This window comes from Macrotis lagotis, chromosome 4 (genome assembly GCF_037893015.1).
Source record: "Macrotis lagotis isolate mMagLag1 chromosome 4, bilby.v1.9.chrom.fasta, whole genome shotgun sequence".
Classification (NCBI taxonomy): domain Eukaryota; kingdom Metazoa; phylum Chordata; class Mammalia; order Peramelemorphia; family Peramelidae; genus Macrotis; species Macrotis lagotis.
Genome location: NC_133661.1, coordinates 61,176,714 through 61,190,387, shown reverse-complemented (window position 1 = coordinate 61,190,387; position 13,674 = coordinate 61,176,714). Strand labels below are relative to the sequence as shown.

General features: G+C 42.9%; 1 protein-coding gene across 1 annotated transcript; it reads right to left on the bottom strand.

Moving 5' to 3' along the window:
- Positions 1 to 426: 426 nt before the first annotated feature.
- PPIF (peptidylprolyl isomerase F) lies at positions 427 to 12,149 on the bottom strand. The gene is made up of 6 exons (XM_074232948.1): positions 11,952 to 12,149; positions 10,129 to 10,159; positions 7,765 to 7,853; positions 4,973 to 5,069; positions 4,221 to 4,296; positions 427 to 2,027 (listed from the first exon to the last, which is right to left on the bottom strand). The coding sequence occupies exons 1-6, from the start codon at positions 12,132 to 12,134 to the stop codon at positions 1,892 to 1,894; spliced, it is 612 nt and encodes a 203-aa protein (XP_074089049.1). The 5' UTR covers positions 12,135 to 12,149; the 3' UTR covers positions 427 to 1,891.
- Between the last annotated feature and the right edge of the window lie 1,525 nt (positions 12,150 to 13,674).

Sequence of the window (13,674 nt, the reverse complement as noted above, 5' to 3'; positions counted from 1 at the left end):
GGAGGGTACATCCCACTCATTCCTTTTATTAAGGAATGTTTGAGTTCTTAATCAACCTTTGTCATCAAGACCTTTCTAAAGGTACAAGCTTCTCCTACCTTTCATTAAGGCTTTATCAGATTCTTTGCCTTCAAAACTGTTTCATTCCTTGAAGTCTTAATAATGCTTTTTTTTTTAGGGTCACAAGATTCCAGATGAAAGCCATTTCCTTTGGTTTAATTCCCTCATTTTCAAGATGAAGAAACTGAGTCCCAGGATGGTTTAGGGTTTTGCCCAAGGTTGCAGAAGTCAAGTGCCCAAGGAGAAATTTGAACCCACTTGTTCCAAGTCCCAAAGCCCACATTTCTGAGTCCTTATAGGATAAACAACCTTTAGAGGTAGATAGATAATTCCCTCCTCCCCACAGATCACACATTCAAGACAGGTTTCTTTTGTAACAAAATAGTATTTATTATTGCATTTAAAATCAATCATATTTTTTAAAAAACCAAATATTTTATAAACTAAGTTGGCTTCAAAGGATCAGCATATTTTTTTATTTAATAGAAACTAAGTTATTTACCTATACACAGAGGTCAATTGTGTTCTCCAGCATCAATGGAGCACCACTCCCCACCAGAAAATCACAAAATTTGTTTTCAATTATTGGTGACTTTCCACACAGACATATAAATTCACAGTGGACAATTACAGCTCACAGTTTAACTCTTTAAACTTGTTTAGAGCAACCCATTTCTACTATTTGGAACAAGTTTCAAGAATAGTAGAATTGCTTTGTGACTTCACAGTTTCCTACATACAAGGGAACCTGGCTCAAGTCCATGGCTTGGGAGAGGCTCCCATGGCCCCCATGAAATCACATTCAGGCCAGAGGAGAGCAAAGGAATCCTAAAACAGGAAGAAGGCTTGAACCTGCTTCAGTGTTGAAATAAGAGGCTACAGAGATTGCTGGGGTAGCATAAGAATCAAGTCTCTTCCTTTCCAGGTCAGGATGTCAGGCAGCCACAAAAGTGGCATCCAAGAATAATGTTGCAGATGGAACCTCATGTTGAGGAACAGGGTTACCAGACATATCCAGAGATAGACTAGAACCCAAGCCAGGATCAGTCTACAAAGAAGCAAAAATGGCTTAGGGGGAGGAGAGGCTTAAATATCAAGAGAAAAGATGACCACTGTCAGCTGTCCATTGCTAGATTGCAATGCAATACCCTAAAAAATTAGAGGATGTAAGAGAAGGGGAAGGAAATTAGAGTTCTCTGTGGTGAAACATAAGGAAACTTTCATCTAGAGAGGAAATGACGTCCCCACAGTCAGTACAGCTGACAAAACCCAGTTGTCACAGACTCACAGATTTTGTTCACACCCGGAAGGGGTGAAAAAAGAAAGCATTTCTATTTAGTACAACCAATCAATTTTGGGGAAAAAAAATTATGACCACCTTTTGCCAATTGGGTCAGGCAACACCCTCTCCATCTACCAATTAAAGCAAACAGGCACCCACAGGCTCCACGGGGTCCAGCTCACTTCCCCTAACAGTGGATATCCACACCAAAACAAGGCTGGATGTACCTATCCCTGTAGGGCCAGAAACAAGAGAGGGGCCCTGAAGGCTCAGAGGAGAACCCTAATGGGCTCAGGTTCTAAACGGAAATACTGGTGAGTTAGTTTAGAAAAAGACCAAGGACAGATGCTCGAAATGGTTCTTTGCACAGACAGGAATAAAACAATGATGTAAGGAAAAAAAAATTAGATGTTGCCACAAATACAGTTATCCTTGGACACAATACATTGAACTAAGAATCCCTTAATGTGTTCAGCTGTAGGGGGAGAGCAGGAAGGGCAGGGGAAGAGAACAAACATGCTACAAAAACCAAGTTGTCCACCACTGGGGTTAGCTTAGCTGGCCACAATCTGTGATAACAATCTTCTTAGAGGTCTTTCCACTCTTGGAGCCGTAGGATTCTATCTTCTTCAACACATCCATACCTTCCTTGACATGGCCAAACACGACATGCTTTCCATCCAGCCTGTGAGAAAAGACAAGACAACAGAGCTAACGAATGGGAGTCTCCATTATGGCTAAAATGGAAGTGTACAAACATTCCCCTTGCTTACTTCTTATCCCCATATTTACTCCACCTCACAGATACTGCCACTGAAATATGTTTCCAGATATATCTATATCTATATCATCTCCCTGGTCCAATATTGCATATGATTTTTATTCCATTATGATCTGAGAAAAATGTGTGGATGCAATTATTAGGTTTTTATGCCCTAGGACATGGCAAATTTTTGTGTAAGTGCCATGTACTGCAGAAAAAAAGTATATTCCTTTCTATCTCCATTCAGTTTCCTCCATAAATCTATCATGTCTGGGTTTTCTAACAATCTATTTACCTCCTTAGCTTCCTTCTTATTCATTTTATTAGTTCGATTTATCTATTATTAGTTAGATTTATCTAAATCTGAGAGCAGAAGATTGAGGTCTCCCACTTAGTAGAGTTTTGCTGTCTATGTCTTCCTGTAACTCCTTCAACTTCTCCTCTAAGTATATGGATGCTATACTATTGGGTATATACATATTTAGTATTGTCTATGGTACCTTTCAGGAGGATGTAGTTTCCTTCCTTAACTCTTTTAAAAATATCTATTTTTGCAGCTGCTTTGTCTGAGATAAAGATTGCTACCCCTGCTTTTTTTTCATTTCAGCTGAAGCAAAACATATAGTGGATCAAACAACAAATTGTAGGAAGAATTAATTATTTTATCCTAGATAATGACAATGAAACAACACACCAAAACTTATGGGATACATTCAAGGAGGCTGTCGGGGATATATTATATCTTTAAATGCTTATATGAATAAATTAGAGAAAGAGGAAATCAATGAACTAAATATGCAATTAAAAAAATTAGAAAAAGAACAAATTAAAACCCCCCCAGTTAAATACCAAATTAAAAATTCTAAAAATTAAAGAAGAAATTAATAAAATTGAAAACAAGAAAACTATCGAACTAATAAATAAAACCAAGAGCTGGTTTTATAAAAAAAAAACAATAAAATCGATAAACCTCTGGTCAATTTGATTTAAAAAAGAAACAAAATTGCTAGTATCATGAATGAAAAAGGTGAATTCACCACCAATGAGGAGGAAATTAAAGTAATAATTTGGAATTATTTTGCCCAACTCTATGCCAATAAATTTGATAATCCAAATGAAATGGATGAATATTTACAAAACTGTAAGTTGCCATGGTTAAGTGAAGAAGAGATTAAATACCTAAACAACCCTATCTCAGAAAAAGAAATTCAACAAGCCATTACTGAGCTCCCTAAGAAAAAATCTCCACAGGGCCTGATGGATTCACAAGTGAATTCTATCAAACATTTAAGGAACAACTGGTTCCAATTCTATACAAACTCTTTGGAAAAATAGGTGAAGACAGAACTCTCCCTGTTTCCATGACAACAATATGGTGCTGATACCTAAACCAGGAAGAGTTAAAACAGAGAAAGAGAATTATAGATCTATCTCCCTGATGAATATAGATGCAAAAATCTTAACTAAAATCTTAGCAAAACAATACAACAAGTTATCACTAGGAAAATACATTATGACCAAGTAGACTTTATCCTAGGAATGCAGGGTTGGTTCAATATTAGGAAAACTGTCAGTATAATTAATTATATCAATAGCAAACCTATCAGAAGTCATATGATTATATCAATAGATGCTGAAAAAGATTTTGACAAAATACAGCACCCATTCCTACTAAAAACACTAATGAGTGTAAGAATAAATGGACTGTTCCTTAGAATAATAAGCAGTATCTATCTGAAACCATCAACAAGTATTATATGCAATGGGGATAGGCTTGAGGCATTCCCAGTAAGATCAGGGGTGAAACAAGGATGCCCATTCTCACCACCACTATTCAATATCATATTAGAAATGTTAGCCTCAGCAATAAGAGAAGAAATATGTCTCACCAATGCCTGAGTGTCTCAGTGTGACTGAAATGTCACTCCTGAACTGATCCTGTGTCAATTCACTTCTCTGGGCTTTGGGCACCTCATCTATAAAATGATAGGGTTGGCCTCTGAGGTTTTCTTCAACTCCAAAGCTATTGATCCTGTTCCCTATTCTCCTAATCTTTATTAGCATGAGAAGCAATCGATCCCTAAAACAACCTTGCCCCAGGAGTACTGGACTCACCAGTCTGTCTTGGTTGTGCAAATGAAGAATTGGGATCCATTGGTGTTGGGACCTGCATTTGCCATGGACAGGATGCCTGAAATAAGAACAAGGGGAAAACTAGGATATCGTGGTAAGGTCTCTGGCAAATATGGTAAAAAGTCCTATCATGGCCTCCCAGAGTTTAAAGACGAGTTCACCGACATCAGCAATCCATAAAACCCCTATAATTCCCATGGGCCACTCATATTCCTAACAGGGTAGAAGGAAGGGAATCTTACAGACATGAAGAGTGAGGACTATATAAACAGCTCTCAAGGCAATAGGAAGTCAAATAAAAATCATCTGGCAAGAATCCACTAGAATCCACACCAGGGCCAAGGCCAACTAAATGGCTGCAGGAAGGATCCTTCCAGAAGTTCTAAGATTTGACTTTAGGAAATGGAAAAAAAGCAAATCCCACGGTTTAGTGAAGTGGTTTTTCCAAGCTGCTTCCAGAACTATTTTTGAAAGAAGAGCATATGACTTAACAAATGCTCAACTTAGAATGACAAGCAGAAAATCAAGAGCTGGTACCAACAAAACAAGCATGATTGAGGGTGAGAAACATAATCAGCCATGCCTCAGGAGGTAGGCAAGGGAAATATTTGTTACCACAGGCTGGGAGTGGCCAGGGAGATCAGGAAAGGAGAAACCACCCTGAAGGGAGAACCTCCATAACAACAGTCTCCCAGCTCCCTCCCACACAAGAAGAACAGAAGGAAAAGACTGACCAGGTCCAGTGTGTTTCAGGATGAAGTTTTCATCTGGAAATCGGCTCCCATAGATGGATTTCCCACCTGTGCCATTGTGATTGGTGAAGTCACCAGCCTGGAGATAAATGTCAGATTATCATTTATTGGCTCAGCCAGGGACCAAGCAGGGGAACTGATCTTGTCAAGAGAAAGGGTGGCTTACCCCTTTCCCAAAGTGTCCCCAAATGGAATGTGAAAAGAGAAGCTTCCCAACAAATGCAAAGGAAAGGAACAAAGATAAAACAAAGCTTGAATTTGTGATCAGTCCGGTTCTTCAGAGACTCATACAAAAAATCAGAGCTCTGGAACCCAAAGGGACGTGAGAAAGCTCCCTACATTTAGTCCAATTGCTTCATCGTACAAATGGGGAAACTGGTAAAGACAGGGAGGAACAAAGCAACAAGAGGAGGTTATTGTGTGAAAACCATTACCAAAGGAATACTAGCCTTTAAAAATCCTTCACCCTATTACTGTATTATCTGTAATGCTGCTTGCTTCACATCACAGTCAAAAGAGAAGTGACTAATCTTCCCCAAAGCACTTATTTATTACAAGAAACAACCAGAGGAGGCCCCTAATTTCCCATCATTTGGTTCAGTCTACATGCACTATCTTTCTTGCACAGGGACACTGTGGTTTTCTGCCTTACTGGCTCTGGAGCCCCATGGTTAGATTCCAGGGACACGTCACTGCTAAGTGGTCTTGCATCATCTGGAAATTTGTATCATGCCCCATGTCTTCATCAAATCACATATTCCTGACAATTAACAAGTTCAACATACTTGCTCCTCTACCCTGGGGCAGAACAGGTTGCTACCTATCAAATAATAAAAAGAGACAGAGTTAGAGGGAGAGAGAGAAGGGAGGGAAAGAGACAGAGAAGGGGAGACAGACAAAGAGAAGGGAGGGAAAAGGAGGGAGAGAGAGAGACAGCAGAGGCACTGGGGAGAGAGAGAGAGGAAAGGAGTTAGGGACAGACAGAGAGGGAAGAAAGAGGAGGGAGGTAGAGAGAGTGGGGGGAAGAGAGATAAGAGGGAAGAGAAAGACAAAGAAAGAAAGAGGGAGGGAAGGAAGGAGAAACAGATAAGAGTTCATAGAATTTCACTGCTCTTGCCAAAGCAGCCCACAAGCTCCCTACAAATTTTTTAGGGAGGAAACCTTTAGTTACAGGTTCTAAGTCTGGGATTTGTGAACTTAAAACACATACATATATATGAATTGTCTTACAATATGATTAGTTTCCTTTTTAAACAAATGGATTTTATATTATGCACTTAAAAACCTTATTCAGAGGAGAAATTAAGGGGCTTCAGGAGACACTACCAAAGGGGTCCATAATCCAAAAAAGACTGAGAACCTCTGTCCTATGTGGGCTGGTCCTGGGGCAGGTTAGTCAGCAAACTCCTTGGCCTGGGTGTGCCACAAATTGTTGATGAAATATCACAAAATGATGCCAATGATTCAGAGGCATGGAGATTCAGTCATAAGCTGATAAAGCTTCCTTCTGTCTTCCTCAGAAACTAAGTAGGGCTGAGCTACCTGGAGCCATGCTGGAGGCCCATAACCCTAAATCATCCAAGTGAACTTAAGTGAATCAAGTAGCTTCAAAGTAAAATGTGCCCCCAGTCCATAAGCCACAACTCAATCGGAGGACATCTGTCAGCCACACGGCAGGACTATGTCCTAAGACCTGGTGAAGATGCCCCAGTTCACTAGTTACTCCCTCTTTCAATCTGCTCTCAAGCATCATTCCCAGAATCTTTGTGGGGTTCAAATTAAAAGTAGAAACCTTAAATGATAATAGGGAGGATGGACACGGGATAGAGTAGTTTGGGGAAAATTCTAAAGTAAAATAGAGGGAATTAATATTACTTCAGGCTGAAATACTGCCACCAATAAGAAATATATTAAAATAGGAAATCACACGTTATCAAAATAACCACCAGTACCACTTGCCCAGGAGTTGTTCCCTCTTGCCAACTCCTCTTCCAGGGAGCAATTCTGGAGAAACTGGAGGGTGTGGCAGGAAAGGAAGACTGCCTGACAATGGCACACAAAAGCCATTTGGGGCTTTCCCACATGAATGGGGGTAGGCAGGGCTGTTTTTAGAGAGAGGTAGGGTAAAAGGAGAAGAGAAAATTAAATAAAAACCTACACCACTAGCCCCTCCACACTCTCCCTGTACTGACTTAGGGGCTCCCTTGGTTTGTATGTATAGTTATCTGTGTTCCTGGTCATCCCTCATAGATTGGTTAAAACTTTGGGTCCACTGCCTCCATTCTTCCAGTAAAGGATCCTTCCCTCTGAAAATTATATTATATTATTTTCAATATACTTTGTGTACATTGTATGCCTTCCACTCAGAACAGAATATAAACTCCTTGAGGGCAGGAATTGTTGTCATTTTATCTTTGCATTTCTCAAGCCTTTGAGTAGGTCCTTAAAAAATGTTTGCTGGATTAAAGTTTGTCTAATTTTTTGCCTAAGTCAAAGTCAAAGACCTCTGCCAAGGCTCTCCACTGTCCCCAGGGTTGGAGGAGCTATTCTAGCTGAGAGAATTCTTGGTTTACCCTCTCTTACCATTATTATATCTCCCTGGAATCCCCTACAACACAGCTTAACTCTATACCTTCTCATGTTGTTCTCTCTTAACTAATCCCCAGAGATTTAAAAAGCACCACCTCCCCCATCACCAATCATTTACGAGGAAAGGTGACAGTTGCCAAGCTAGATTCCTAGATCACAATGGAAAAAGAGAGTGTCAAACTTACCTGACACATGAATGATGGAATAACTCTGTGGAAGGTGGATCCCTTATACCCAAAGCCCTTTTCACCAGTGCAGAGGGCTCTGAAATTCTCTAAGGACAAAGAAAGAATCAGAATTACTTCACTTACCCTTCCAATGTCCCTTCTAATCTTGTGATTTGTAGAGACCATGGGGTCCACGAACTTGCTTTGATAACTGGTTTTTTTTTTAGGTTTTTGCAAGGCAAATGGGGTTAAGTGGCTTGCCCAAGGCCACACAGCTGGGTAATTATTATTAAGTGTCTGAGACCGGATTTGAACCCAGGTACTCCTGACTCCAGGGCTGGTGCTTTATCCACTATGCCACCTAGCTACCCGATAACTGTCTTTCAATTATCACTGTTTTCCTCTGAAATCCCACATATTTGATTTTATTCTAATTGAATATTCTGAGACAGGGTCTGTTTGTTGGTTTCATCAGATGTCCAAGACACTCCAAAAGTTTAATATGAAAACCTTGGCTATAGGATTTAATACAGATCATCAGTCAGCTCTGCTATCATTTCATTAATGTTCATTAATGTCCCACTATTTTGCCTCTTGTACAAGCCTCTATGGACGTGTCTTCCCTATTAGAACATAAGCTCCCTGAAGGCAGGGACAATTTTTGTTTTTGTCTTTGTCTATCTAGTGCTCAGTACAGTAGCTGGGACACAGTCAGCACTGAATACATGCTTGATGTTTATCAATCATATAGTGCAAACTCTTCAAACTGGAGACAAGAAATTGGCATAAGCAACCAGGATGAACAACAGCAGCCTTGGGTCCCATTTTTGCCCAAAGCTAGCCAAATGACCATGGCCAGGTATTGTCAACTCTCTTGGTCTCAGGTTTTTCTTCCCAAATCAGAGGCTGGCACTAGATGACCTGTATGATTCTCTTCAAATTCTACTATTTCAAGATTAATACTGGGAGGCTTGCCCTCTGATGAAGAGACTCAGTTACACAGAGAATCACAAGACAGAGACATTTTCCATTCACTAGGACTGAAATAATAAAGACTTAACAGAATATTAACATATAGCTTCAAATGCTCAACTCCAATAATTTAACTTCCTTTCCTCAAAGGATTCCCCAGTCTGATGCAACTGAATCAATCAATAAGCAAATATTTCATAACTACTCTAGACCAGGCCCCAATGTTGGCATACAAAGTCTCTGTCACTTAACTTTAATCACTAACTGGGCATTGTTCCAGCCAAACTGAGAGCTGTTAAAAACCTAGCTTTAAAAGGCCAAGGTCCCCCCTGCATCTAGGGTCATTTCCAGTCGTCTTGATTCATATCTGTCCACCGGACCCAGAAGGATCTAGAGGAAAGAGTGAGTCTGGTGATTTTGCACAGCCTTTCCTCACTTAAATATAAATCACTCACAAGTCATGGCATCAGGTCCTTGATGTCACAACCCTGCTTTGAGAATGAAGACAAACTAAAACAAGAGAGTCCCTGATAGCAAGCAGCTTCCACTCTATTAGGGAAGAAGAGAAGTTTTTAAGAAATGAGTTCCCAAGGAGAGAGCCTTGTCCCCAAGGCAGACTATTTATTGGCTATTCAGCATTCAGTCACTGAGATTTGTTGATTTTTTAGGGAATGACATTTCTCACATTCGAATCAAAATCATCCCCATACACCTAAGATACAAAGAAATCATGGCCCACTGAACAGGTCCTACTCTAATTCTTCTCCAAGGTTGGAAGCAGCTGGGTGAGGCAGTAGAGGAGTGTTACGAACCTCAAAAGGAAGACTTCTAATTTCCCATAGTTCTGGAAGGCCTACAGCAAATAAACTGGTCTAAAGTACCTTCACATCTATTATCTCATTTAGAGCACAGATGAGGGATATCACAACTGTAAAAGCTTTAAGAGATCACAGGAATCATAGAATAGAAAACTGAAAGGGGCTTCATAGACAATCTAGATCAGGAACTCAACCTAGGGTCTACAAATACATTTTACTCTTTACTCTTTTGGTAACTGTAATTTAACATTACCAGTTTCTTTTGTTATCTTTTGGATTTTGATTTATGCACTTAAATGTTATTCTAAGGAAGGTCTCATAAGCTTCATCAAATACTGCGCCACAAAAGATGAAGAGGCCCTGAACTAGGCCATGTCCCTCATTTTGAAGTCCTAGACTACTCTGCTCATCTAAGAGAAGAGCAAACAAAGGGTAAGTCAACTTCTGTATTCCCAGTTAGTTTCCTTTCCAGTGAACCGTGCTTCCTGCTCAGCAAGGAGTACAGGCCCCCAGGTCCTCAACGGAAGAGCAAGGGTTGAGTATCTCCCCTCTGAAGGATGGATGAGGCCCTCAGTGTTTTCAGCACACTCACCTGCAGTCTTTGGCACCACATCTGCTTTGAGCTACAGGGAAGGGAGAGAAAAAAACACAGAAAAGAAAGTTAGCTTGGGGGCACATCCAGGAGAATGGATCTGAAATCATTAGCAAGAGGAAATCTGAATTCTAGTCTCATTCCCTAACTAGCGGCATGACCCTCTATAGGTCTTTTAATTAATCTAGGTTCCAAGTTTCCTCATCTATTAAATGATGGGATTGAACAAGATGATTAGAGTATTCTCTGAATCTCTAATAAGATTCATGGTATCATGGGAAAAACTCCAGATTTTGGGTCACAGGAACCGACTTCCAATTCTTGCTCTGACTCTTTCTACCTATGTGACTTTAGACCAATTTATTCTCTGGACCTCAGTTTCTTCATCTGTAAAATGGCGGGTTTAGCCTAGATGGCTTCTGAGATCCCTTTCAGCTCTGTCAGGCTATGATTCTACAAACTCGGAATTATTAATAAGAGGTCAGTCACTGAGGTGAAAAAGGCTTTGTCCCCATAGAAATTTAAGACTGCTAGGGCTTAGTCTGGGGGCCAAGAAGGACCTAATTCTAGTCCAGAGTTGGAATAATCCAAATGCTCTCCCCACTCCCCATCTCAGGTTCTCTGCTACCTGAACCCAACAGATCAAATCTGGGTTGAATACCTCTTTAGATACTTAGTAATAGCTTGATAGCCGTTATCAAGGTCAAGTTAGAACCACTCTGACCTTCACTTTCCTCATCTATAAAATGGATATAATAATAGCATAAAAATCTATAAAGAGCTTGGGTAAAAGTTTAAACACAATTTGGGAGCTACTAGTCACATCATTTCCCTTAACAGTATGAAGCGGTACAGCATCCACTTTTTGGATGCCACCAGAGCTGTTTGCAGGGAGCTCTTAACTGGGCAGGGTCTTTAATAGGAGGGGAAGGAAAGCGAAAATAGGCCGTAAGGGGAGAAGAAGGGCTTTAGCCCATTTTTCCAGGCCTGAGCAGCAGAGCACCCTCTCCCCAGCCCACTCCCAGGGCACTGACTGGCCAGACCACGCCTGGCCCACTCCTTTGGGACTCACTCTGCCACAACACACAGTCTCCTTCATAGTGTCCTTGGGCACCGGTTCAGTCCTTGACCAGCTGTTTGAACTTGAACAAGTAACTTAAAATTCTCTGACTTGCAGTTTTTTCATTTATAATGAAATAGCAATGCCTCCAAGTGCCCTAAGAAAAATCCTTTATAAGCTACAAAGTCCTAGGAAAATGTGAATTTCTTTTCTTGTTAAATTATGAGCTGTAAAGTTCGGTTAAAGTGTAAGTTTACCATCCTCTTGCTGCTCCTGTATTCGGTTATTATCTAAAAGTAAGCTCACCCCCGGCTTCCTCAAGGGCAAGGATTAGGACAATAATAATTATAGAAATTAAAGCAAGGCGGCTCATGGAGCTCCAGCCCTGGAGTCCGGAGGCCCCGAGTTCAAATCCGGCCTCAGACACTTCAGAATGACCTAGCCGGGTGACCTTGGCCAAGCCGCTTAAGCCCATGGCCTTGCAAAAACTAAACAAGTTAATACAACTAAGCCCGCGCGTGCTGGGCCGGGCTCCCCCGGCCCTCCTCGGGGCCGGCCGGCGGCGCAACGACCCCGTGAAGGAGATGCCGCGCCCCGCTTACAGGCGGGGAAACTGAGGCCGCGAGTGTGCGCCGGCTCGGCCCGCGATGCCGAGGGGTCCGGGCCCGGCCTTGGCGGAGGCCCCGGCCCGCTCCCCGGCCCCGGGGTCCAGCTCCCCCACGGGCTCGGGGCGCCCCCGGCCCCCCCCCCCGGCCGCGCTCACCTCCAGCACCACGCGGCCCAGCGGCTGCTCCTCGGCGCCCACCTCCAGGTACACCAGCGGGTTCCGGGCGCCGCCGGGCCCCGGGGCCGGGCCGCCCGCGCTGCTGCGGGCGGCCGGGAGGCGGCCGAGGGCCGGGGCCAGGCCCAGCGTCAGCAGGCGGGGGCCGCGGCGCAGGGTCAGCATGGCGCGGCGAGGGCTGCGGAGGGCACGGAGGACGCGAAGCGGAGGGCGCGAAGCGCGCGGGAGCCGGCACGGGAGCGCGCACGGCGGGGGCCGCCTCCGCGCGCCGCCTTTTAAGCCCCTCGAGGCCCCGCCCCTCGAGGCCCCGCCCCGGACAGGGAGGGAGGCGCGGCCGGGCGGGGCGGGGCGGGGCGGGGCGGGGCGTCCGAGGTCCCGCCCCCCGGCTCCCTCCCGGCGCTGTGCCACCCCCCGGGCTTCCCACTGGGCACTGACGGAACGTGGCCGCGGCCCGACTCCGCACAGCCCCCGGGGGGGGGGGCTGCTTGGCAGAGAAACTGGGGGCTGGCCGCCCCTCCCGCAGCGCCTGTCACAGGCGGGGAAACTGAGGCCCGCGCCCGGCCCCTCCGCTGCCCAGCTGCCCGAGCCGGCCCGCCCATCATCCAGCCAGCCAGCGATCGATCTATCTATCCATCATCCATCGATCGATCTGTCATCTATATCTATCATCTGTCATCTATATCTGTCTATCTATCATCTATCGTCTATCTCAATCATCTTTCTATCATCTATCAATATCTATCATCTATCTCTGTCATCTATCATCGATATCTATCATTATCCATCTTTCTGTCATTATCTATCTTTCTATCATCTACCATTACCATCTATTTTTCTATCATCTATATCTATCTCTATCATCTATCTACCTATCATCTATCTCTATCATTTTTCTATTATCTATATCTACCATCTATCTCTATCAGTTAGTCATACCATCTATCTTCTATCATCTATATCTATCTATCATCTATCAACCTATCTATATCTATCATCTTTCTGTCTGACACACATACACATATGCATATATGTGTGCATTCATATACATGCATGTATGTTTATTTTGTACTGTATATAGTATGTGTCTGTACATTTGTGTATGTGCGTATAGTACATGTATGTTTTGTATGTATCTATGGCTATATGTGCATGTGTAATGTGTACATCCTTGTTAATGTGTGTCTGATCATGTATATATGTATGCATGTGTGTGTATATATGTTTGCCTATTTTCTCTCCCATTTTGTTGTTGCTCCTCCCCCTCTTTGAGATGCAGACTCTTTTTTCTTCTTTTTATTCTCCGGCACATAGAAGGCACTTGATATTTATTCACTTTAATTGCAAATGATTGATCGATTGATTCCAGGTTCCAAAGACAACACTCTGGAACTCTGGCACACAGTGATAACAAATTACCCTGATTTACAACTGAGAAAACACATGGCCTTCCAGGAACTGGACCATCTATCTCACCCCTTCACCCCTTCTTTGAACTGTAAGAGTTAAAAGAGAAGTTTTGTTACCCTTTCCACCCAAAGGGTCTCAACTTTGGACTCCTAAGTCAAGAAATAAAGTTAAAGATGAGAATGCAGGAACAGATAGCTATCAGGGGGAGTATCAGAGACAAATATGCACAAGGATGTGGAGAACCACAGATAGAAAGATGGAAATAAGGGCTCTTTGCTTTGTCCCTCTCAGATGCTGT